This window comes from Amblyomma americanum, chromosome 1 (assembly GCF_052857255.1).
Source record: "Amblyomma americanum isolate KBUSLIRL-KWMA chromosome 1, ASM5285725v1, whole genome shotgun sequence".
Classification (NCBI taxonomy): Eukaryota; Metazoa; Arthropoda; class Arachnida; order Ixodida; family Ixodidae; genus Amblyomma; species Amblyomma americanum.
The window spans coordinates 216495997-216522780 of record NC_135497.1 but is presented as its reverse complement, the minus strand read 5'-3'; the positions used below and the strand labels follow the sequence as shown (position 1 = coordinate 216522780).

The 26784-nt window shown below is 46.0% G+C and overlaps 1 protein-coding gene across 1 annotated transcript in view; it reads left to right on the top strand.

Moving 5' to 3' along the window:
* LOC144114618 (RYamide receptor-like) overlaps positions 1-24496 on the top strand; it is a 167382-nt gene extending 142886 nt beyond the window's left edge. Inside the window, exons 2-4 of the mRNA XM_077648474.1 lie at positions 15902-16002; positions 17265-17355; positions 22351-24496. Of these exons, the coding sequence (XP_077504600.1) occupies positions 15902-16002; positions 17265-17355; positions 22351-22533 (375 nt within the window). The 3' untranslated portion in view covers positions 22534-24496. The remainder of the gene's footprint in view (positions 1-15901; positions 16003-17264; positions 17356-22350) is intronic.
* The last annotated feature ends 2288 nt before the right edge of the window (positions 24497-26784 follow it).

Sequence of the window (26784 nt, the reverse complement as noted above, 5' to 3'; positions counted from 1 at the left end):
ATGTCTCTTAACGCTCGACAGAACCGTGTACAGTAAAAAAAAGCATTTTGGCTGAGCTGCAAGTTAGCTGTTAGACGGCCGCTTTCCTTGCCAAGTTGAGATTTCTCCCTACGAAACACCGGCGTTTTCATGGCTCGTGAGCGTCTCTCATTTACGTCCATCGCATGCGCCCCGCCGGAACCATCCAAGACGCGGAGATCAATACTCGTAATCTCTTATGTCTTTTTCACCTTTCTAAAAAATTGAATACCTGCAGCTCGCAATCGACATGATGCCTACTTCATGTCACAGTGTGCGTCGGTCCCTGATTCCCAGTTGTACTGCGCGTGATTCGTCGTTTTGTGTGGGACGTCACAGACGCGCTTGTGAGTGCGTATCCGATCAAAGAGGCCGATTGCTGCCTTGCTGCATTTATGGAAGAAACACCTTCACTCTGCAAGGTAAATGGCAGGGCAGGAACAACTTTCAGATTCGAACCCACTTCGTTGAACCGGAATAGTAAAAAGATGCATGAGCGCCTCGTGAGTCAGGTCTTGAATTGTGTTGTGGGTTGTTCAGAAAACTGCAGATATTCCCCGAAACTTTATTTTTCAGGGACTATTTCTTGTTCCCAGTTGTCGTTTTCTTGCTCAACCATAATATTAGACTCCGGTGGCATCTGTAAGCAGCGATCTGTTTTTGGCAGCAGCTGTGGTCTAATCGTCCACTTGCGGGCTTTGATCCTTCGTTATCTCGGCGGATGCCTGCGCTGTATCGCTTAAGCTCGCAATTTGTTTACCGCCTGTCTCGACGCATACAACCCTGTGCGTGAGTTGCATCCAAAACAGGTTTTTCAGTTCTTAAATTTGCCAAACAAGGTTGTTCTCCGATGAACGTGTAGCAACAACTGACACCTCTCCGTCTGGGTTACCCCGCGAATATAAAGCATGCTTTAGTTAGTTAGTTTGTTAGCCGGTTAGTTAGGTACTACATACTTCTGACCGGAACATAGACGAGGACGGACATGCATTTCGTAGAAATTGCATACCCACAATATAAGCTGTTTCGAATCATTTAACCAGCACCCGATTATGATCAATTTTATAAATCAGCTCTTTTACAAATAGTGAACCTTTAAGTTCGCGAAAGGGGGCTTCAAAGAGACGCGAGCTTTGGTTCACTACTCTGTTTATTTTTGTGAAATAATGAAATTCAAAACACGGCAAGTGCTCTTGGTCGCAGTATGATTGAACTTTTGTTAATGCGGCTGCTTAAATTATTAAACTGATAACAAAACAAGTGATCGACGCTTTTTGTTTAAGTTCAATTTTTCCACTGTTTATTCAGCGTATGCGTTCAATGACCCGTTACAAGCGAGACCAAAAGGAAAGATATACACGCGCCAAATCTTCTGCGTTCTACATTACCAGCTGCTGCGTTGCAACGGCGTCATCGCGGTTGAAAACAACCTTTCCTCAGCGCGCCGTACATATTTTAAGCGTCCGTCCGTCCAGCAGGCTTTGCATTTTTCGCATAGCAACGCGCTACTTTCGAAAGTCGCTCAAAACGGGGCTGCAAATATTATCATTCTTTTGTTGTTGTTTTTTTCATTCGGAGCTAATCTAGCCTTGGAACTGAAATCTTGAGCTCGAACCTTGCTTTCTGGCCGATACTTTTCTTTTCCAGCATTACATCTTTGTTTTGGTAAGCGCACTTATGCACTTAAATTATGTACAGATGCTCCGCCCACCCACGTTCTGTCTTCACTGCAGAGCGCCGCGCCGAGCATGGTCGGGGTGACTGCATGGTTTCATTCCAACGCAAGCCAAGGAAGATAAATCAAACATTAACGCGCACCAAGGGCAAGTGCTGCATCGGGTGCGTCCTCAAAGTACTGCGTTATTAATGACCGCGGCCCTTTCAAAAAAGCCTTGGCACACCCAGTTTTTGTGCTGCCGATGCTCCTCGTAGGAGCCGCTTCAGGCACGCCCTGGAGATAAAAGCTCTCGAAATCATTCGGAAATTGCGCATGGCGCTGCCTGAATAAGACGCCTCGTGGGCTAAGCGCCGAGAAGCGTGCCACGTTCCTGGTTCGGCGACCACTGGGGCGTTTGTTTTTATTATTAACGTGAACCAACGCAATCCCCCAGACGTCCAAGCATGGCAGAAGCCACGCTGTATAAAAGACGATTTCTTGCGCTCGGCTCTTATGTCAGCTATATGACAAGATACAACACCAATTATTTTTCAGACCCTCCTCTTGCCTTGATGTTACCGACTCTTATAAGCACGCCGCTTTAGCGACGAATTCGTCGCCGAAGCAAACACGCGCGAAGAAGCGCCCGATCGCGTGCTTTCAGGCACTGCAGAGTCTCTAAGTCTAAGGTCACCGAGGAAAACCTGGTATGGAAAAGAAGGCACCTGTTCAGCCTACTTTTCGTTGCTTTTTTATTTTCCCCGATTTTCTCATCGCGAAGTCGAAATTATGAGAGTAAGGGAGGCTCTAGGTTTAGACATACGCGTTTCAAATAGGTATCGCCGGGGCGTCCGGGCACAAGCCTCATCCTTTCCAGGGTTGCTATGGAAGGTTTGAGTAACGGAACCGCGATTTTCGCTACCTCGGTTTCGTTTTTCGTTTTGTTTCCATATTCTTTATCGTGCGAATGGGGTCGCAATGGATGGCCGCTGTCGCCGAAATACGCAGCCGCCACGGTCTGCGTAAGGTGCCCTCATGCAAGGCTCTGCTATACAGCTCTGAAAAGCGGGGTCGAAGCCACGAAAGTAATCCCCACCTTCGAGGCGCGTGTTGCTTGTTGAAGTAAGCCCCCTCACCTGCCTCCGCTTTGTTTTGTTCTGTCGCTCCCGCTCCTCAGATGCCGATTTCCAGCTTTCCCACCAAGCGGCACCGAACCGCTGGCGCTGAGTGGTCCCATGGGAAGAAGGCTTGCAACACGCATTCCTCGAAAATCATGTGCCGGGTCACCTGAAGTCGTGAACCCATATGAATGGCTTCCCCGTACCCCTGTTCCCCACGGTGGGTCCACAAGTGTAAAATTGATTTCTGATCAATAGAGCCAGCATCTAAGGATGACCAAAAAAACAAAGCTCCACCACGTTACACGGACCTTCTCCCACTGTACGCTTCGGTATTGTTTTCTGCGCGGGACTCGAAAATATCCAGGCGCGGAGCGCCAGTAGTTCGTTTAGGGCTTTTCTTTTTCTTAGCTTCGTAATGCAACCCCGCGAGTGCTGCGTTTGAAGAAACTTTTCTCTCTTTTTTTCTGTTCAGCTATTTTTGTCGCTGCGAAAAGTGCAACACTGAAGCGAACGAGGGATGAAAGGTCGCGGCGCTTCTCAATGTGCGTCACTATACGTCGTCCAGCGGCACCACTCTCAAAGTTCTCGAGCGCAACTTTACCCCTTGCGCAAAGGTAGCACTACACGGGAGAGCGGCAGCTCGGTGAGATGAGCACTTCGCGGAAAAATCGAATAAAAGCGCTACACAGCCAAACAGCTCCATATTTCAAAGCTAAACAAAAAATAACATTTGCAGTACGAAGTTGGCACCAAAGGTATGAACAGAAAACTTGTAACAACAATAAACGAATAAATAAACCAGAGCTGGTGCGCTAGCCATCAGAGCTCTAAAGTGGATTTCTTCCTTCGAAATCCTTGCGCGCCACGTTAGATGGGCGAGGCATTTGCTCTTGACGCCAGCAATAAACCTGCTACAGAATGGGCGCTCATTTTTTCCCCGCCCTCTTTTCTTCCGTTTGACGTGGAACCATACGGGATGGGGAGGTGCCTCTCACCAACCCGAGCTTGCGGGGTACTACGTGGTCGTCCTCTACTACGTAGACGGTGGCTCGAGAGTTATGTGTGCAACCTATCGGCGAAGTAGACGCCCGAGCCCCTTCTCGAGGGATCGATGAGAACGGTGCCACGAAATGGTTGCAAGTGTCAGAGGAACGTCAATCTAGGCGCTGGAATATGTTGACAACGCGGGTTTTCTGGATTTAATAACGTGCACGAGAGCTCCGATGCAGTTACTAGACGTTCCTTTCAAAATGTGCAAACAGTGAACGGTGGTTTTGTAGGCAGCGAGTCATGGCCAACCTTCGGATACGACGGTGGAAGGAAAGAGCTTGACTAAGCTGCATGCTGTGTACAGTGAAGGCGAAACACAGGCGCGAACGGACCGGCTGCGCAGTTAACCAGAAAGGATTCCGGTCGGCCCCCATTCTCAGGGAGAAGACGCAGGATGAACGAAAAGGTAGAGGAAGAAAGGAGCGTTACAGTACGTAAGCAGCACACTAAAGGACACGTGCCCACTGCGTGGACACTGCGCGTCTCTCAAGCGAGTCAACATCGGGAAACGGCGCAGCGCTTGACAATTGCCTTCGGGGACTGACGATAGGTGGGTATGTTGTAACTGACGTCTTCAAGGTAACTGCTCACGTGTTCCATAAACGGGTACATTAGAATTTCGTGCTGCGGCTACTATTTGCTTTCTCGTGAAAGTGACAGCGGAGGATGGAGAATTGAAAACTAGCCACACCAATGTGTTTTTACCCTCGCAAGAGTGAAGCTAGTTGGTGGACCATGATCAACGACACAACAGCAGTTTCGTTTCTCGGTGTTTTTATTCATCTCAAGCACAACGAGAGAGAGAAATCTACGGTGAAAAATTAAAAAGGAGTCAAGTTTGGCCGAAAGATATAACCTTCAAATTGCTTCAGACTGTCCGCAGTGTATACTGCGCATGACGTCAAACTTGTGTATGAACCAGGGTTTATTTTCTAGTTATTTTCTAATGCTTCCATTAAGCTTAGAAATCCAAACCTTTGATTTTATAGAATTACATGCATCGCTACTGCTTTTCGATACTCTTTGCTGCTTCGTACAGAACTGTGTGAGATATGCTGTCCCTAGCTACGGTATCCTATAATACTGTGAGGGACTTCCACAACAGTGCTGTTCTATAGTCGTGCTTGAAGATATTTCCTCTCGTTCTTGCACAGATGCGAACACAGAGCACGTTGCACTGGCTCAAACGCCCTGCAAACCCTACCCTAAATGTTCGCCATCGTGAGATATTTTCTTCGCGCCCCTATTCTGGCTTACTTCAGCGTTAAAGCACGAGTTTAGTGTGCACAAAGTTGGCCGAACATCCTCAGACCAGACTGTGTGCATTTCAGTTATGGGGGGAGGGGGGGGGGGGGGCGAGGTGGAGTCTCATGTTCACGCCTGAGGACCTTGGTAGCTTCATAGATGTAAGCATCCGAGTATACGGCTCAAAAGCGGACCCTATGGCTTGGGGAATTTTGACCAACCCTGTGACATTTAAGGGAAAAAAAGAAGTATTCTTATCTTTGCTGCTGCTCCCACATGCTCGTCCTGTAGATGATAGAAGGAAAAGTCGGAGGCAGCGCCTTACGGCTTTTCCATTTTGAAACGTCCTGGCAGGCTAGTCGGTTGGGCACACTCGGAAAGAGCACTCATGGATTGGAAGCTGCTCTTGCGCTTGCGTCCTTTTCTTTTCTCTCGTACGCGTGGACATGCGCGCTGCTGTTTCCAAAAGCTCCATTTGGTTTAGGTGTAATCAAGAAAAATATAAACCAAAGAAGACACACCACTTCAGAGAAGCATTAGGGCACTCGCGGAACAAAAATAACGCACAGAAACTAACAGTCAACGCAGCAGTTAACACGTTAGTCACTCGATATAGGTCATTGCACCTTTAAGTTGTATTGTCCAAGCTGTTTATAAGAAAAGAAAATAAAGATATCCACGGGAACAAGGACCCTGCCTTTCAGGCTTGAAGCAGGGCGGTCCGGAAATAGCCTCCAGAGGCAACAGAGCATTCAGCTCCTGTACTTTAAACTTGTTGCGTAATATGAAATTAAAGTGCTGATACGAAGTTCCTTACGCGTACTTTTAAGGAGAAATGAGTTAATTACGCGAGCGGAATAAAGGACCGCGTATATTTTCTACTGCATTCGCTGGTCTAAGATGACACTGTAGCTCAGCACGCAATCTGGATTCCCTGCGAGTGCATTTTCAATCCCACTAGCACATAGACGCAGTCCAGTAGTAGGGCCGCGACCATGAAGAGAAAGAAAAACAAAGGAACAGTAAACGGACGTGCGCAGATTTTGCCGGCCATGCTAAATGCCCCAGACGGGCTTATCATCCTTCGAGCAGAGGGCACTGAAATGTAAGTCTCGCGTACATTACGTGCGTTTGCTGGGCAGGGAAAAACCGGTGTACGCCGACAAGAAGCGGGGTCCGTGGCGGCAAAGAGGGGCGGGGGGGGGGGGGGGGGTAGAGAGAGAGAGAGAGAGACAAGGAGGCTAAATAAAAAAATCCCCGCTTCTAATACGCATCGCACATTGGCTCCTTGGTGTAATTATGTCTCACTGAGAGAATGAATAGAGTACCGAAAACTCCCCACAGAGTGCGCGCTGTGTTTCACTGCGCTTAGTGCCACCGCATCCGCGACATTAAGCGCACGTGCCGCACGACACGCGGCGATAGCGGTCGGAGCCGTTGAGCTAAGTGCGCTTTCTTCCATCGCAGCGTCAGTGCGCTGGGCCGCAGGGTCGCCGCGTTTCCCCAGAGGAACACAGCAATATCCGCTCGCCGCGGGCGGCGTCGAAACTTGCCGGGCACCTTGAAAGTGAGTGGTTGCAGTGAAACGCACTCCGGGACGTTCAAATACACGAACGTGCCTCGACTGCGCGATGCCTCGGCCCCTGCCCGGAGGTGCCAGATTACCGCTCGAGGAGACGCCGCGCCAGTGAAACGCTGGCCCCGGGCGCAAAGTCTCCGGACCCGGCCGCTTTGTTTCAGACCACGTTCCAGACCGAAGGGGGTGAAAAAAAAAAGTAAGCGGCGTTAACGCTCGCGCGCACATGGTGACGCGTTTAAATAAGAACTCCAGCCCCACGAATGCGCAGGCGAGAGGGTCCCGCTAAAGGAGTGGTGGCTGCGCGGCGAAGTACCACGCGCGAAGACATTGCAGCGACGTCCGTAGACGATGAAAAAGTGTATCGTTGGCGGGGAACCGTTGAGAGGAGTCTTTCGTCGTATCTTTGTGCACTGCAGTGCGGAAGACGGCACATTCGTAGCGGCATGTTTAATTCGGCTCTCGTGACGCCGTTCATAAGTTTGGATGATTTGCTACAGACTTTCGTACGTCCGTCAACACTTCAGCGGAACGAAACGCCGAAAAAAAAAACGGCGCTTTCGCGGATCACACATAGACCGTCGCGATGATACTAGCTCCCGGCTATTAACAGTGAGCCCTCAGTTGTCGTAGAATTTCTTTTCGTATGACCACATCGCTTGAAATTCCAGTGTTAGTGTTTGGCTGTTTACTGGTATTTCAGAAAAAAATTAAAATAGGAAGAGAGAGCGAGAGAAAAAAATTTTATTATGAGCTAAGAAAACTCGGGCCTAGTGAACGACGCTGCAAGTTTGCGTATGCTACTGCTGTGTTTTTATCCGTGTGCATTGCTAGGCCACCATAAGTCCGTTTATTTCCTTTCACCTCTAATTTTCCTTCTTTTTTTGCGAACTGAACTTAAAACGGTTCAGTGAACAAACTTTAAACAGAGCTGCCGTCCAATTACAGAATCTGACCTTCAGTGTCTCTGTAATTATGAACTGCAACCGCCCGTTTCAGTCATTTATTGACAGTCCGATCGATACGGTCATTTTTCAGTGCGTTGTGCATATCCAGCCGGACCATCCTGCCTGAAAATTTCACACACAAAAAAAAACTAACCATCGCTACGTGGGGCATTCAGGCTTTTTACCCCGCTCCTTCTTCAAGTACCGACATGCACTCATTGTGGAATAAAGCAGACAAAAGCAGCGCTGCCCAGTCATCCCCGTTTTACGAATTGTGCCTTTCCTCCAACCCGCCTTGAAGAGAGCGCCATCGTCCGACGAGTTAATGCTTTGCTATTGGATTTGGCGTTGCATAATTTGCGAGCAGCCCTTGCCTTCAGAAAAATGCTAGATTTAGCAAACCATCTGGTTTGATGATTCTTCGTCGCTGGGATTACCTCCCTTCGATTTCCTGCTGTCTTTCCTGCTGAGGTGAAAGGATGAGCAGCGCCGGAAGGGTGGGGGAGTCAAAGTGCGGCGCTTTCTTCAGGAGGGCAACAAAAGCAGCAGTGCAGGCCGAAGGTGTTTAAGCGCTTCCGGTCGGGCTGCCACTCAACCGAAAGCCCGCAGATTTTTATTCGGTCTTTGCGGACAAAAACCGCGAATCTCCATTCGCAGCGCTCCTGGGCAGGGGGCTCTTTCGCAAGCACGATGCCACAGCGGGAAAAGCATCATACCGGGGGTGACAGCCGCCGCGCGTCCGCTCGCTGGAAGCGGCAGGATTAGGCCGCCACGTGTTTGCTCGCGAAGTGCAGCAGCAACAATGCGATTCTGAAAGAGATTGTGTTTCCATCATATAGCCTTAGAGGACCCCAATTCTTTTTTACATTTTTTTCAGCCAGCGAAGGGCGCGGAAACCGGACTTTGTAAGCACTTCTTTTATTGCCCAACGCCCTTCGCGGCGAATTTTCAATCCGGAAGAGCGCACAAGAGGCTATCGTCACCGCAGGGTGAACGCTATAGCAAAATCTTTCCAAAATGCGAACGTAAGGCAAAACAATTATGAAGCATTGAAGTGATGTCGGCCACAGAGTTGCGGTAAATTCATAGAGCTTAAGCAGCGACTCACATTATGCAGTGCGAGACAAAAAGTAATACTTTTTCAAACAAGTCATAGTACGGAATATTTAATGTGTAAAGCTCAGCGCAAGGTTACATTCGGAGAAGCATTGATTCGATTCTGGTTATGAATGCTCGTCAGTGCAGCAGCTGATTAAAACATTCATACGTATCGCAGGGATATTGTCGGCATGTCATCGGAGGAATTGTTTATTAATCCGCCAGAAGTACGAATTGATTAGGCTTCTTTTCTGTTTACTCAGTTTTGTAGCGGCTGGTCTGTGGACATGTCTCGCATAGAGCTGCTGTTTTAGTTACCTTTCTTATTGGTTATTTTCTTTCTTTGAGCAGTTTTATTCACAGGTCATAGACGAGTTTACCGGCAGTGGAAGGAAATTACAGCATGACCAGAGGTAGTGCGCATTTTTTAGGTTTGGCCATGATTTTCATGAGTGGCAGCAACGTATCTTCGCTGCCTTTCAAATAATTCTAAACGAAAAATAAAGCAGGCGCTTGTAAACAAAGGCAGAGCAAAAAAGGATGTGAAGCCCACGTCACGTGCGTACTTTCCCATACGTGAGTCCCTCTTTACCGGTGCAGACCCATTGTTGATAAATCGACACCACACTTTTCTCCGCATTTTTCAGGTCTAGTCTCGTTTTTAATGCGCTAGATATAAAAACCCCACTGAAAAAATCTGTCCGTCCGTCTGTCCATCCGTCAATCTCAACGTGGCAAAGTGGAGAGACATCCCCCACTCCACTTTCAGGGGAACGAAAAGTAAGATGGGAGAGGAAAGACAAAAAGAGGGTGGGAGGCGATGAGTGCCAAATGGCGGAGAATGGAGAGGGCGTACGGCGCGCCCCACTGTGATTGCTGGATTTGATCCGGAGTGTGGAGCGGGGGTACGGCGTGTCACATGGTGACTGATGGACTGGATCACGCGTCCTGCTCGCACGGCATGAACTCGTCAGCAGCAGCGGTTGCTCCGTCCGGGGCCAACACTAACTCTAACGAATACTCGGTCGCATTAATCGCATTGATCGTCAAACATTTTTTTTTTGTTTTCGCAACTTTCTACGTCATCGAACTCCATCTTGTCTGCTCGAGGATGAAAAGCGAATTGATTATGAGAATAAACAAACACCAAACGTGGAGCTCTTCGCACCTCAACTGTTTCAGCTTCTACTGCAATGAAGCACTGCTCATGTGCAAGATAACATTAGACGCCAGGAAAAGAAAATGGCAGGGTTTTCGCCGAGCACGCGAGGACAAAATGTTACCTCTTGCATCTTTACGATGGGTGTGAACCGGTATATAGAAACGGGAATATGCGAGAGGAAAGTACCTGAAAGTTGGATGACCTGACATATTTGGAAAGTCACCACAAAGGAAGGTTACGGCAGCAATGTCTTCGCTGTTTTCGCTCACACGTTATGAAACTGCTGAAACGGCATCAGTGCGCAGCATACAGTGACATTCCATCACAGAAGTTCTTCACAGACCGCCGCGGTGGCTCAGTGGTTAGGGCGCTTGACTACTGATCCGGAGTTGCGGGTTCGAACCCGACCGCGGCGGCTGCGTTTTTATGGACGCAAAACGCTAAGGCGCCCGTGTGCTGTGCGATGTCAGTGCACGTTAAAGATCCCTAGGTGGTTGAAATTATTCCCGAGCCCTCCACTACGGTACCGCTTTCTTCCTTTCTTCTTTCACTCTTTCCTTTGTCCCTTCCTTTACGGCGCGGTTCAGGTGTCCGCCGATATGTGAGACAGATATTGCGTCATTTCCTTTCCCCAAAAACAAATTAAAAAAAATTTCTTCACTGCACTGCGAAAGAACAGGTGCCCTAGACCAATGAGTAGGGTGGATACACGTTAGGGGTATTACCCTCCCCCCGCCCCGCCCCCGGTTCTCTACTGGCACTACTGTCGTTTACCAGCGACAGCGGCAACCGCAAGCGCTGGGCCAACGGTCAAAAACGGTGCTGTCTTCGAGAACTATAAAATGATGCCATGCTTTTGCATTCTGTTTCCCGTCGGCAGCTTCCTCTAACACTGTTCAACTACGCCGCAAGATTAGACGGAGCCACAGGAACAGTAAAAAATTAATGTAGATTAGCTCTGCTAATCCAGGATATACAAAGCGAAAGCGGAATTGAGATCTCCACTGAACCACGGAGGCGGTTGTGCGCCTTTCCTTTCGTGAAAATGAACGGCCTTTGCAAAGTTGTCAACGCCAATGAAGTCTATGAACGCCGTCGGGTCACTTGTTTTGTTTGGTTTTTGAGGAAAGGAAATGACACAGTAACCGGCTCACATATCTCGGTGGACACCCTAACCGCGCCGTAAAGAAAGGGATAAAGGCGGGAATGAGGGAAAGAAGAAAGAGAAAACTGAAAATTGAAGGTTGGATTTTGAGGAAAGGCGCGGCGCTGAGCAGCGGCGGAACACCTGTGGCTCGGTCCTACTAGTGGCGCATGCGCAGTAGTGACTAGGGAGCGAGAGAGGGAGAGAGAGAGAGAAATACGGAGTCGGCGGCGGCCACCTACGCCGTGCGTGACGTCATTCGTCCTCCGACATACGCCGACTCGCGCGAAGCGCGGTGTTGACTAGCGTAGTGAAGGTTTTCGCTTCAAAAGTTTGCTCCGGTGCAGGCGAAGGTGCAACGATGCAACTGTGGAGGGCTGGAAATGGTCGTAGCCTTATGCATGTGTGGATTATACTGGATGTATCATTTTATTCGACATAAATGACGTAGATGAAGCTGATTAAGATGTTACTTTTATAGCGTGTTAACTAATTATCCTATTATAATTAAAAAATATTCCTGACGGAAGCATCCGCTAGACAAGATAATCCAACATCAAATGCGGTCTTCTGCAGAATCTACAGCTTTTGTAGTAACAAGTTTTGGGGAAAATGAAACAGCCTACAGAGTAAATACCTGCCTTCTGACCGCGCTCCTTTCTAACCTTTCCCAGCATGTTCGAAACCGTCTGCATTGCTTCTTTCGGGCCATAAAGCACCTTCGAGCGACACCGCGAAGTGTGTCGCGGACGCCATGTTTGCTAAAGGTGGTGCGCTAGCTCGGGCAAACCCGTCCGTGGTGTTGTCGCTTTGTTGCATATAGGTGTGTTCAGAGAAGAACGGTAATCGGGGTCCCATGACCATTTTTTGCTTTCAATCAAATAATTACTGGTGATGGGCAAATGTGTTCGCACAAAGGAATGACATTTTTTCTCAGTATTAATCTGTCCTTTTCACCACTTACTTACAAAATATGTGCTTCTAGACGAGTGAGATGATTTTTAATTAAGCGTTGAAATCACCTAAAATTCGAAAAATTCCAAAAAGGTGAACTTTGAAGGGTATAAAAATTATCACCGATTTTCTTTAAATTTTTCCTGAAGTACCTTTCGTACCTGATAATTCTGGATCAATAAAAAACAATAAAAAAGCGCTGTATTGTAATGTTTTAAACTATAAATTTAAAGGCTTAATGCATACAATATTATCCTTCAGTTACAATCACTCTATATGGTTTGTTAAATAGAGTAACTTTCATGAATTCGATTTCGAAATGAGTGCATGTGGTTGCCTTTTAGTTTGAACAACAGAAAAATCACAGAAATTAACCCGGAAGCATGTTTTTGCATGTAAGCTTTTTTAATAAGTCAAAACAAGAATACGTTTTCTTCTTCGCGTGCCTTCTATACGTCTGGCTAATGCGGGCCAGAATTTTGCCATACTTCGAAAGTATTTTATTGCGATATGGCTTAGAATCAGATTTATAAAACACTTAGCTCGAACTTTCACAGCGTTTAGATTAAGTAAGGCTCCATTAGTTAAACGTAAAGTGCGCGAAATGGTATAGTTGTGCTTTGTGCTTCTGGTGCTCCCAAATGCGCCAGGAAAGCCCCTTAGTCCGGGATAGAGGATTATTATATGCATATGTCGGCAAGATAGTGCCTCCTGCGCCTTCGGTACTGGCAATTGTTGCCGCAATGATTCAACTTTCGCCACAAAAAAAAAATTCAATTCTGTAGTGAGCACGAAAGCCTAATGGCAACTTGAAATTAAACTGCTGAGACTTCTTTATGGCTATTAAATTAATGGAAAGGGAATGCTACTGAATTACTCCCCACAAGTACACAAGGTTTATTCCAGCAGGATTACGCATGAAGGAAGGCAGTGCTGTAAATAGAAAGTATTGTCTTGCATTTTCGCTTTGATAAACAGTTTGCGTGTCCACCTGAAAAAGCTGGAGGCGGAGATTCACCATTATTTCCGACGAAATATCTGAAGAACTGACATATGCGTGCCTGGAAATCAAGGCACACAAAGCATCAACACAACGTGTTCATCTTTATGCCTAGACAAGTTTCGCGATTGAGAGGAATCCCACTTACTTACTCTAGGAGCAAATTTTAATTTCACTAGCCCCAACACAAGGAGTATATCAAATAACAGAAGCCGATGTTTCCAGTCACAGGGCGCAGCAATAGTGCGTGCAACGGCGATTATGGGCTGGCTAACAAACGCAACACACTTGATCTCGATTAGAAATGAGAGCGTATAAAAAGCCAATGGCTGCGTAGGCGTACTTAAAGGAAAGCTAAATGATATTACCATCTTCTACCTTTGGCATAGGCAGCTGGCTAACTTGTAGGACAGGATTGAAGAGTGGAAAAGGGCACTGAAACAACGTGTTAACCACATGCATCCAATGTAAAGATGTTGATTCTGATTTAGGCATTTCTTAGGTGGCCTACACCACTGTTTGGGAGTGGAGTCAGTTCGGTACTAATTTACAGTGTTGTGCGGGGCCACTCTTTCTGGGGATAGTGACAAGGACGGTTCCCCTTTATTCGAATTGAATTTTATTTTATTTCTGAACATTTATACGAAGCATGTTTGAAACAATGTCTGGATCCCAGCTAAAAGCTAGTTGGGATCCATCCAAATCATGTCTAGTGAGACTAAAAACAGACATAAGAACAAACTATTTGGTAATACGTTTACGAAAACCGAGTCACGCGCCTGAAAGAGCTTCTTCTTTGGAGACATTAGCGCTTCGCCTAAGACATTGAAGTTGAAACGATTAGTTAAGTGCAGGAGACATTTTGTCGACAGACTTCGGGATATAGCATCATCACAGCCCTAAAATACTATATACGCAAAAGACTAGAGAGTTATTGGACTAATGCGAGCTGCCAATGTCCTGTATAACGAAACTAGATGCAGCAATAGGCTGAACCCGCTCCGACTTGCACCTCAGCCTAAATTATCCTGCCAGTTAAAAGACCATTTTCTCATCAAGGTACTGATATACACATTCCAATAAGTCGCCTGTCTCAAGATAATAAATAATATTTTATGGGTAGCCAGTGGTGTATAAAATTTATTAAGGGTCAATAAATAAAGAAATATAATAAATGAACAATACTGACAACAGTTAAACAATAAAATAACATCAGAGCTTTCAAGATAGAAAGGACAGAATATTTTTTTTGTTTTTTGTGTTTTTTGCATTAGCGAGACCTCGACAGATTACGTTGAACAGGGGACTTATATTAACGTCGAACGGAATAAAAACTGTGGTGACAAGCAAAAAAATACTTACGAGGTATTGTCTGCGGTCATGCTAATATGCTAACTATAATGCAAGTTATGTAATTTATCAACTAGAATGTGGCGTCTGCCAGCTGTTTATATATATATATATATATATATATATATATATATATATATATATATATATATATATATATATATATATATATATATATATATATATATATATATATATATATATATATATATATATATATATATATATATATATATATAGGTCAAACTGCAATGTCTTTCAGATTCCGCTTTAACAACCATTAAGCTCACAGTGCGAGTCTACCCAACCTGTCCTTATCTAAGCTTGTAAATGTTTCGGGTCACTCATTTCATAAATTAAAAGACACCATCTTGGAATTTGGGTAAAAGTCAGAGAATCATTTTTAATTCACGATTTTAAAGCCGTCTCGTTAGGTATAAACCAAAGTGTAGGTAAGCTAACTTGTCTATATTATGATTGAATAAATCATTACTGCGCACACCAAAGACAAGGACAAAACAAGTAAGGAACAGGACAACTCGCCCAACTTGCTGCTCTATGACAGCATTCTCCATATTAATCGCCCCATTTTTCTGTGACCAACTTCTTTCGTACAGCGGCGACGTGGCTGGTATCCTTTATTCCGTTCATAAAATGCGTTACACGAGACCAGACAAGACGTCTGTATTGTGATTGCATGCCACTGTGAGTCACTGCTCTTTCGCGTAGTTTTATTGATTTTATTGAATGTGCAAATATTGGAGGCTACGCGTTATCGCCCAGAATGTAGCTTGGCCTCGTCTGTTTACCTTTTTGCCTATGTGTGTGTGCTCCGCATTATTCTGTACCTTGTAAGTTAGCCACGTGTCTATGTTCTCTTGGTATTTTAGATGATCCCTAATAGAAAACTTTAGCGGCTTTGCTCATTTCAGCTTTGTTTTTTTTTTGTTCTTACATATTCACCATCATTGGTGCATATAGTGGTAATGTCAGAATATCAGCTCAAGAGACTGCTTGCAGCCCGGCCGAGACGTGAAGCAAAGTGTTCGTTCACCACGTCTGTTTTCTTTCGTGCATATTGTAATGATTATGCTTCCAAGTTGTTCAGGAATCAGCAAGGAAATAATTTATTCAGTACGAGTTCGCGTGCGATATCATTTTAGTCATGCAACGCGCTTTCAACACAAACAAAAACCTACTTGGTAAGGCTGTGCGTGCGCAGACCGTGTAACTACGGCTCTGCTGCAAGGCATTATCAAGACAGAGCGAGTGCGCCGTTTTCTTTTGCTGAGCAAGCCTGGCTGCTCGCCCGTCTTGCATCCCTCGTTGCATGGCAAAAGTCAACATTTGGTTTCACTCTGCTGGAGTCTGTCTTGATAAACGCCTCGTGTGGACACTCTTGGTGTGTAGTATAGTGCATATAGATGAAACAACATCGGCCTAATTAGTCCGAACTGTTTGGTTGCAAATGCTGGCGCTAATCAGGTTATCCGTCTGAATTGCTCGTTCCTTATACCAGACACGAACCAAAGCACGGGCTCTAACCCTTTTTGTGTGTGTGTGTGTTTCGTAACCGCAGGTGATCAAGATGCTGTTCGTCATCGTGGCATTGTTCGCCTTCTGCTGGCTTCCATACCAGCTGTACAATATTCTCCGGGAGGTGTTTCCCAAGATTGATAAGTAAGTGCAAGGCACTAACTCTGCCTATAAGCGTTTTTTTACTGCTCGACCGGAATTCTGTGAAAATAAATGAACTCTGTCGTAATCACGTTAACTAGACCTTTTTCAGAGTGCTTGGCTCTGCTCGATAGTATATCTTCGCCACTAAGCTCCTTTATTGTTTTCCGCATCTATTTAAACACTGCGAGAGAAAAAAAGCAGGATTAGTGTGAGAAGTGGGCAAGATTTCAGGGAATTAAAGAATTAGTAAAGCAAAGTTATTTGAGCATTAGTTTAAGGGTTCTGCGTTTCGGCAACGTACGAGGATAAGCCAGAAATATCTACATTTTTCATTCTACACTTTACTTCCACAATTTTAGGTCTACAGCGTGTGCATCATTTTTCTACACAGTATCCTCCCTCTTCAGTGCAATTGGTCCATCGGGCCACAAAGTTGCGTATTCATTCCAAGAAGACTCTCAGTTGGCGCTGAACTCACTTTCGCACAACTTTCTGAAGGGCTAGGTTTGTGGAAAATTGACGACCTCTCAAAATCAGACAGAGTGAGATCTGGACTGTAGGCAGCATGTTCCAGTACCATAAAAGTCTGTGGTAAATTTCATCCCCTTTCACACTCTCCGACCACAGAAATCGGATCGCTGCTCGTTGTCCCTGCTTTGTGCAAACTGCTAGCGGAGCGGGCATGATTACGCGCCAATAGCTGGAAGGCGAATGCCGCGGTCGATATCAATTTGCGCTCCCCTGACCACAGGCGTAGCAACTCGATCCGTATGTGCAGTGGACGCTAGTATGACGGCCGTACGCGTACGCATACGGCCGGAGAGACGTGCGGGAGTAGTGCAACAGTAGCTTCACGACCAACCGAAAACCTCCTGTTTGGAAGGAATACGCAAGCTTGTGGGCCAAAGGACCAAGTGCATTGAAAAGAGCTGAGACTATGTAGAAAAATTATGTATATATTGCAAACCTACTTTTGTGTAAATAAATCGTAAGACTAAAATTGCAAATAATTTTTGATAACAGTAGGCTTCAAAGGAAAATAGCACGGCAACCACCCTGGCAACGACGCCTGCGGCACACGTCAGCGTATCGACGGCTAGGTGCCAGGCAGTAGCCCAGTGGCGAATCTATAAGCCATGACAATATTTTCAATCATAGGCACACAACGTGCGTTGATTGAAGGTCCCACAAAGCTTATGGTATCGCCGGGAGAATGATAGGACTTCCTCCAGCGTCTGAGTTGGCCGCTGCGTTCTTTGCAGATACAAGTACATAAACATCATCTGGTTCTGCACACACTGGCTGGCCATGAGTAACTCCTGCTACAATCCTTTCATTTACGCGATCTACAACGTGAGTATCGCTCATCATTCCCCTTTGTTCTCCCCACGGCTGCTTGCTCGGAACCTTTGCGCTGCACTAGCTGCATGCGTGCTTTGGCTGCGCTTCAAAACCTTCAACCATTGGCGAAATTGTCAGTCGGCATTTATTGCTCCCTCCTCACACACAGTTCCCTGCGCCGGCCCATATCGGAACATGAAACAGTGAACACTACAACACTTTCCCGAAACGCTTCAGACCGTTCAATGTACTGTAAAGGTAGTGGCACTTAGGTTGCCTTGGAAGCCTTCACTTAGTGAGCGAAAAAGTTGGTGCAAGAAAAATAACTTGAACGTAAGGAGTCAGAGAAGGCTTGACTTTTTTATCATGCCTTGACGAAATGATGAAACCAGACATTTTTCTGTTCTAAATGGAAGTTTCAGCGGGGATAGCGGTACTCTCAGCTATATCTAGAAAGTATGTCCCACTGAATTGTTTTGTGCGTATGATACAAAGCACGTATTCGGTACAACATATAACGACTGGCACAAACAATGGGGCTTATGAGCCATTTCGAAGTCTGCATTGTTGTAATGCGGAACTACTGAACTGCCCATGGCTGAAAATTTTTTAACCCTACACCTCCATCCCTCCCCTCCCCCATCAACTAACTTTTAAACCCCTATGTAAGTGTCTTTGGTGCCCCAGCGTTGGGAGCCACTTGTCCGAAGACTTTTGATGCACTACGGAATTATCTAGTTTTTCATCTTTTAATGACGTGCAAATTGCGTCTTCTTTCACGATGATAAATGTTCACAGTAACAAAGTCTAAACATCTTGCCCCTCTGGCTCCACTTCGGTAATGATCCCTATGACAGCACAGCGGTCATGATGGTGAACGCAGGCCACAGCACCTTATCAACAATAAACGAATAAGCATCTCGGTGGGGAAAAAAGCTAAATTTTCGCTACCGAACGATATAATTGGACAAAACCAAAAAATCCGCACGGGCCAAGAAAAATAACTAAGAGAGCAAGTGGAGCTTTCGGGCTAGCCAGAAAAATCTTCTGGCACCACTCAGCTATACAAGCGCACAATAACAAAAACTGCCGCAAGAACAAACTGGCGCTAGAAACAAAGGCTGAGCGGTGGCGACAGCGTCTTGGTAATGTCGTTAATGCCGACAAATAGGACTGAACGCGCAATGCTTCTGCCTTTCTCCGCTGCTTTTCTTTCTTTCTAACGGAGCACGTCAGTGCTCTTGGCGCGAGGCTGCCTCCGGCCAAAGCCTGGTCTTCCCTTCTGCAACGCCAACTCTGCCCGTGCGGGCTCTTTTCTCTGTCCAGATCATTCCCCGCAAACCTAGCAGAGTGAGAGGTGAGGGCGAGCTATGAGCCTGGGCGCGGCTTCTTTCGGTACGGGATGGCTAGTCGGGGAAACCACCCAGGTACGTGGATCGCTAGGAACGGGTCTAGCGAATAAGAGCGGTGAAAAACGTGACCCCCCTTTTCTATAACCGACCCTCGCTGCGGGCACAACATGCACGAGCACTTCCTTTCACTTCCATTTCTCTCTTGCATGCTCACGAGGTCTGAGCAAATGGAGTAAAGCACACAATAAACGCGCCTTCCACCGGCTATGTGGCTGCCTACCAAGCCGCCCACCCGAAAAAAAAAAATAAAGTGGGCTATGGCGCGTAATAGCTTAACTTTGGAACCTGGCATAGTCTGTCGGGTTTAGAAGTATCTTTTGGAGCAACCTCATGCCGAATGTGTCTAATTTTCTTTCAGGAGATTCCTATGGATGCGCTTATGCGTCGATGTTTTTTCTGTGCACTTCTTTTTCCATTCGTGGGATGCTGTTTCACTCTATTGTGGGCAAAATGTCACTTACGAATACTTCTATACTCTTACAGTATTTTGAAGTTGCCCCGGACAACTTCTCACTCCTGCTTAGCGATATCTGCCGAATCGAATGAGAAAAGGTAGACATATACCTGTAAAAATCAATGAAGGAAACATAATCGACGCAGAAACGTACAACACTGAGTAATCACTATGGCAAAAATAAATGGCGGGGGGGGGGGGGGGGTTGACAGTAGCAAAGAAATTAGGCATAGCCACGAACCAGGAATATGCAATAAGAGAGAAAGGCAACCATGTAACTTGCAATTTGGGCGAGGTAAGTAAAAAAAGAAGCTGTGAAGATATATACGTATTTTCGTAGCAGCCAAAATAATCATGGCTCAATTATTATCAATGGTAGCGTCGAGGAAATAAACAGTCGGATCGCAGCTAAAGAGGAGGACACGATAGCCTTACCGACACGCACAGCAGGAAATCAGAAGTAGAGGAGGTGTACTGAAGAACGGCAGAAATACTGTTCTAGGGAAGGTTGCAACCCTGTATACACAATTCCACATGAACATAAGTGTACCAGAAGCAAGGGATAATGTCAACATAATGCTGTCTACAATAAATGTATTGGAAAAGATCTGGAAAATTACAAAGGGATTACAGTAGTGCTCGTCGTTTACAAGATATTTATTGAGGGGATCTCTTCTAGAATCAGAACAACGTTAGACTTATCCTAGCCAAGGAAACGCGCATGTTTTAACAATACAAACCATAATTATCGCTGTATATGCCCTACATAGATCACGAGAACGTCTGATTCAGTTGAAACGCCAGCTTCCATGCACATGCGCCGGAACAAAGACGTAGAGGTAGCACATGTACGGGGGCTAGAACACTTACGGTATGTTAGAGCTGCACATTGTGCATGGTGCTCCACGGGAAAAAAAAATCATAGAATGTCAACCAGTCAGGCAGAAGAACACCATCTGCTGTCATTCACTGAGAAGAGTTTGCGTCTGCGTTTACAAGGTGCATTCGCGGAGTTGGACTGGCAAAAACAGGTATAGCTATTAATGGATGACACAGTAGTATCCTCCGGTTCGCAGATGACATTGCGCGGCTGGGTGAATTGATAGTTGGATTGCAATGCATGTCTGAGAACCTAACAGTCAAAGCACAACAGTAGACTTCAAAAATAACACGAGGAAAACTAAAGTGCGGATCAACACCCTGTGCAAAGATCTGCAGTTTTCTGTAGGTGGTGGTGTACAAGTACTAAGGTAGTGCATTCATCGACGTCAAGTAGTTACCCCGCAGCCAGACCAAAAGAAAGGAACTACCAGAAGGAAAAGAATAGGCTCGAGTACATTTCGCAGGCGCAATCAGGTTCTTAGGAGCCAATTATTGACACCCCACTGAACAAAAGTAGATAACAGTCGTCTCCTGTCAGCACTCGTCGTTACCAAAACTTGCAGGCTGACGAGGACGCTTGAAATTAGATTAACAACAACGCAGCGGGCTGTAAAAAATAAAATGATAACGGTTGCGATAAGAAGCAAAACGACAGCAGCCGGGATAATTGAACGAGTTAATGATATCCTTGCTAAAACAAAGAGAATGAATTAGACCTAGGAGCGACAGACAACGATAAAAAAAAACAGATAACCAACATTCTAATTCCAAGAAAAGGGGCCGGGGCCAACAGAGGGGAAAATGCGGAGATGAGATTGCGAAATATGTGCGCATAGATTGGCCGTGGCTGCAAGAAGACAGGACTAATTGAAGATTAGTGGGACAGGCCTTTTTCCTACAGTGAACGCCTGCTGGATCTTGGTGATGATGGAAATCGGATCGAATCCAATCATTTGGGCCACAGGAGAAAGTGCCTGCCGGATCAGTCGCGTGTAAATGTCGAAGGAAATGCAGCGTATATGTGGAAATAAAATGTTTTTTTTTATTTCGTTGGCCTTGCACATTCGATCAACAACGGCTACTGTTCTGTGGCTAGAATGTGCAACGCGTAAGCCTGATATTATCAAATTACGCCTCGTTCGTCAGTGAGAGAGCACGTGCACACAAGTGAAATCGCCTTGTAAGATCCTCGACATAATCCCAACTTTCGCTCATTCTATTTTAGCTGGTGCTAATTATAATAGATTATGTAAAAAGTTCACTTGCTTAGCGTTCCACTCTAACTATAATGGAAAGCTTCCCAAAATGAGCTCAACCGCTGCAAAAGATAACGACTAAAATAAGCGGCTGTTGCATTTGGATGGTCAGTGTTGTAGATAATCAGCCACGATTAGAATGCGCTCGTGATCTTCGCGAGGATCAGAGTATTTTTGCACGCTGAAGCGACAGTGCGGCTAACGAGGCACGCTGCATTGGAGGACTCCGAGTTCATTTCGGCTAGCTGTAGTTAATTAATGCGAACTAAAAACGCAGTGCTCGATAATTTTCGCATTTCGTGTCTATTGATATCCGGCTGCCGCGGCCAAAAATCGAACTCGTGGCCTCGTGCTGACTAGCAGGACGACATAGTGACTAATTCACCGCGGCGGGAGTGATCTTTTGATTGTGCAGGTCTAATAGACTTCTTCAAAGCGAGAGCACAGAAATTGCAATACCGGTATACTGGATTGTGACCCGGTATCAGCTCAGTTGATGATAACATAGGTCAATAAAATACAAAACTCTACCTTATTACATGTAATGTGTCCCGCAAACATTACATGTGGAAAAGTGTTAAGCAAATAGATTAGCAGTGAGCGAGGAACGTCTAAAGCCTAAGACACAAAAACTGACCTGGCTCTGGCGAGAGGTCATCGGTGCTCTCTCGTTCTTGTGCGCCCGCATTCCAGAAAAGGCTTCTCACAGGTAATGTGAATAATGCCTCGTTCTGCTTGTGACATGAGCTCATATTGACCTAACACAATGAGCGAAATGCCGAAATGCAACTGTATCTTCAAAGCGCACGTTGTAACGACCGTAATTGCACTTTTTTAACCTTCCTGTAGTATTCACAGAATAGGGGTGACATCCATCAAGAGTGTTGTGATTTCTGTGGTCTGTTGTTTTATTCGTGCGTTTTATTTTTTAAATAAATACTTCTCGTTTACGTTTTCTTGTCTTCTCTCCCCCTACCAACTTCCTTCACCCTTCGTATCTCAGGAGCGCTTCAAACGCGAATTTGCTACACGTTGTATCTGCGGATCCAATCGCTACAAGGCAGCCAAAAGCCGCTTCGCATCATATGAGCAGGAAGACAACAACTCGACCATCATCGTCTCCATGCGGCATTCCTTCCGGCTCAGCTTCAAAGGCTCGCCACTGAAGGCGAGCACACAGGTGTGATAATGCTGCAGCAGAAAGCCTGGTTGCTGACGAGAAGGCAAGATGAACGAAGTCGCCACTGGGCCGCCGTTCGTTGAAGCCGCGTCCCCCGGAGCCCAGCGATGGATCTCTGCGCTACCTCTAGCGTGACTTTCGGACATGTGTAATCGCCTCGGTGTACGCAGGCCGGTGCATTACGCCACACCTGAAGGACGTTTGCGCGTCGTGATTGCGACGGGCGTGCCTTTCTTTCGGATGAACACTCATTAACGTCGAACTCGAAGTGTGGTGTCGCACTGTGCGCCGTCGTGTGTGTGCGCGTTGACCTCGTTATCGCCAGCAGTTACGGCACGGTGAAGCACTACAATGTGATTCGATGTGTTCCCAAACTCACCAGATAATATTTACGGTTCTACATGCAGAACAGGATCACGGGTATTGGAAAGTGAGTTGAAGTCATTGAAGGTTCGCTGCATGTCTACACCACACGTGCGGTCTCACGTGCGGTACCATCGACTCCCCATCACCCGCCGTAGATAGCACGAACTGCGCAAGAAGAGTGCGTGGTCTTATGGCGCTTTTTTCACTGGCTTTAGTTACACTTCAAAAAGTGTTGGATAAAGAAATGCACGAGCTACAAGTAAGGCTCACACCGGTCGCGCGTGAGGGGATGAGGCACAGGAGCCAACGTACGCCTGCTGAGACGAACCAAAGCGCGCAAAGACTTTGCGCAACCAGACACATGGCCGGCACTAACCGAGGCTGCTCTGTATTGCGTTGCTCTTCGTTACAACGCAGCGGAGCTCCGATGTACTGGCCATGGATTTTTTTCTTCCCCTTTCTTACGTCACTCCGAAACAAGCTCACTAGATTCAGCGTCCGCTACCTGGTGCACACGTCAACATATTCATGTGAACTATACGCATTTATTCATTGTGTAAGTCTGCTTGCGGCGTTTACGGGATGAAGAAAACAGAAAGTGTAAGGGATGACCAAGAGCGAAGAGCAGTTGCAGGTGAATCATGGTCGCTGTTGTGTGATTTGATCATTGCCTACATGATCAGAACGCTCCTTCTCTATTTTATCTTCACTCGTATTCAGCTTCTTCTTGTGGCGCGCGTTCCACCCATTACCTTCGTCTCAAGCCCCTCATGACGCTTGTCTATCCATGTTCAATGCACGTGCGACAGCACAATCGCGCGCATCTAGAAAGTGTCATTGATTTCTTCGCCGTCACCCTGCATCACGTAAGGTAACTTGCTGTCCTCCCATTGCAGCAGCTGCATGCGTCCATGCTTCTGTGATGACAATGCTTCCTCAGGAACTTGACACGCAGATGATCAAGCTGCGCTCTCGGCATAAGCCTAGACCAAACCCAACCCCTGAAACCCACTTGATATCTTTTGCGCGCTCCTTGTACGTATGTAGTAGACTTCCCGCCCTCTCTGCAAATGTATGTGCTGCGTCTGTACATCCTTTGTGATTTGCTCGACTTCCGTATATTTTCATTTCAATTTACGCCTCATCGCCACTGTAAGAAACGTTGAGTCGCGCCAGCTGCGAACAGCTGAGCGCGTTTCAGGAAGCTTTGAAGTTTGCAAGAACGACTGTGTGCGTGCCGCGTCGTGTGGTGCGAGTGCCAAAACTAAAATATAATACGGCACTGTACAAGTGAGCGTGGTGAGTGCTTGGGGAACCTTGCTCAGTACGTGAAACAGTATCATAATCCACATGATAATAAATGACGTTCAGGGGCTTTACGAGGAATTTCCTCCAGAACTCCATTTTCTTCCTCTTCTTCTTGTTCTCCTCCTTTTTAAGGCGTTTCTTACCCCTCCCTGCGTGTGATCGCTGTTCGCGGTGCATGTCAAGTGACACAAGAAACGCCTAATTGTACATGATGCGCAGTGATTCTCGGCAGAGCCTTGTTACATTCCTTGTTGGGACATAAAAAAGACGTCAAAATGGCCAATAAAGAAAATGAAAACGATATATTGTCTTTTATTTTTATTTTTTCCCCAACGAGGGCAAACACGTGCAAACCATTCAAGTATAGCTGCCGGCAAAATGTCTGACCCCTTTTGTGTGCGCGTGTGATCAAGCGGTAGCACGTGCCTAGTGAGAGCTATTCACGAACGCGATCGAGTACTCGATCGATAGAAAGAAACAAGCTTCGCTGAAAGAAAATGATGGAAGGCCTATCTTCCTGTCCCATGATTACCAGGACTTCTGTATTTCGCATGTAAGCCGTGAAAACGTACTTTTCCACAGAAGGAGTCATCGTAACTGCGAAGGCCGAAATAGCACGAATTCGCACTTCCTAAAATATGCTTGCCTCTATGAAACCAAATCACAAGGCAGCCCATCCGCGCAAGAGCTCAAACAAAAGCTCTGCAAGCAGGATTGTAACATCTAGTTGTGAATCGAGTGATCCCCATGAGTGCGTTGTAATGGAACTATAAGCACGAGAACGAACGAGTGCGATCTCAAGCTGACTAGGAGCTTGTGAATGGTACTGGTCTTGTCCACCTTTACTAGTTCTTCGGGGCACAATTTTCTAGGAGAATTGTAGAGCACGTGTCGCAGATTTCTCGTTACACGCACACACAAAAAGAAACTCTGCTTGAATATTGTCATCTCGTGCGTAAGCAAAGTCCTTTTAAAGCGTTAAGAGCTCGTAGCTTTCTAGTACTACTCTTCATTTGCTTTAACCCAGTTGTTATCATTTTTTATGAGAGTACTCTCACGTTTTAATCTTTTTTTCGGGGTCATTAGACTCATTTAAATATTATTTCAGGTCTAAGTAATTCCTACTAAAAAGCAGTACGTGAACAATGTTTTTTTTTTCTTTTTATGAAACTAATGTTGTTGTTGTTGTTTTTTTAGGGGGGGGGGGGGCTGCCATGCAAGGGCACTGATTGTTTACTTGGCTAGAAGCTTCGACTAGTATAAGAAGGTCCAGGAGGCGTCATTCAAAACAGGGGAGTGCATATGTTTACCAGAGAAATGAACAAAAAATACACACAAAATTGCAAAAACACACACACTCTCACATGCAAAGACGCAAGTAATAATAGATAGCTGGGTTTCAACGTCCTTAAGAGACTCAGGCAGGGACGGACGCAATTGTGGAGGGCTCCGGATTAATTGAAACCACCTGGGGTCTTTAACGTGCGCTTATATTGTACAGCACATAGGCGTTTTTGTATTTCACCTCCATCGAAATACGGCCGCCGCGGCCGGGATCGAACCCGCGACCTTATGATCAGCAGCTGAACGTCAAAGTGACTGCACCAACAGGGCGGGTGCGAGTAATAACAACGCTTTTTATATGTGCAGAAGTTTGCATTCATGATACAAGAATATTATACGCAAAGGTCAAGAATATAGTGCGATAACAAAGGGGCACAACTTTAAACAGAGCATGATACAAATCTACCATCAGTGGAAAAGTTGCCGACAGTGCGACGCTTATGTAAAGCGTAGTTCTACATAGCGAACGGCGATAATAGTGACCCAAAGCAGCAAAAATTATCAAAATAATCTCTCGGTTTTTTTCTTTAGGCAAATGAACTTTTGTGATTTTAGGTCAATAAAGACACCGCAGCGGAGGCCTATTGGTTTGAGCATCCGCCTCGCATGTGGGAGGTGCGCCATAAAAAAATCACAATCATCAGTTCAATAAAGACGACAGATTATGCAATATGCTTGAATTGAATTGAGCACAAAATAGGGCCTCATCACTGTTCAGACTTTGTGACGCACACAGTCGCTATTCATTGTTGTAAGTATGCAATAGGTTTTTCAAAAAAATTTACACTCAACGAAGCAGGAGCAAGAGAGTAATGTATAATATCGTTACCTCTAAAGGCATGTGGGCACCGAAAGGCATCCTTTAAGAAAACGAAAACAAGGTGAACCACTTATCTACCGGGTTTTTGAAATTCCAAAGCAACACTTTGGGTGATAAACCCGCCTTACTGGTGCACTCCAGGTTAATCTCGACCCCGTTGGGATTTCATAAAAAGCCCTGAAATATTAGTGCACGGGCGCTTTTTCATTTGTCTTCATTACACTGTGGTCGCCGCTACTGGATTGGTTGATGGTTTAGGGAGGTTTAACATCCCAAAGCGACTCAGGCTGGACTCAGGCTGGGCCACTGGAATTGAATCCACAAATCTGTGATGAGGAGCGAAACGCCACGCCCAATGTGTCATAATTTTCGTTGCCAAAGAGTACGGTGGCCGAGTGGGCACCACCAAAGAGCCAGAA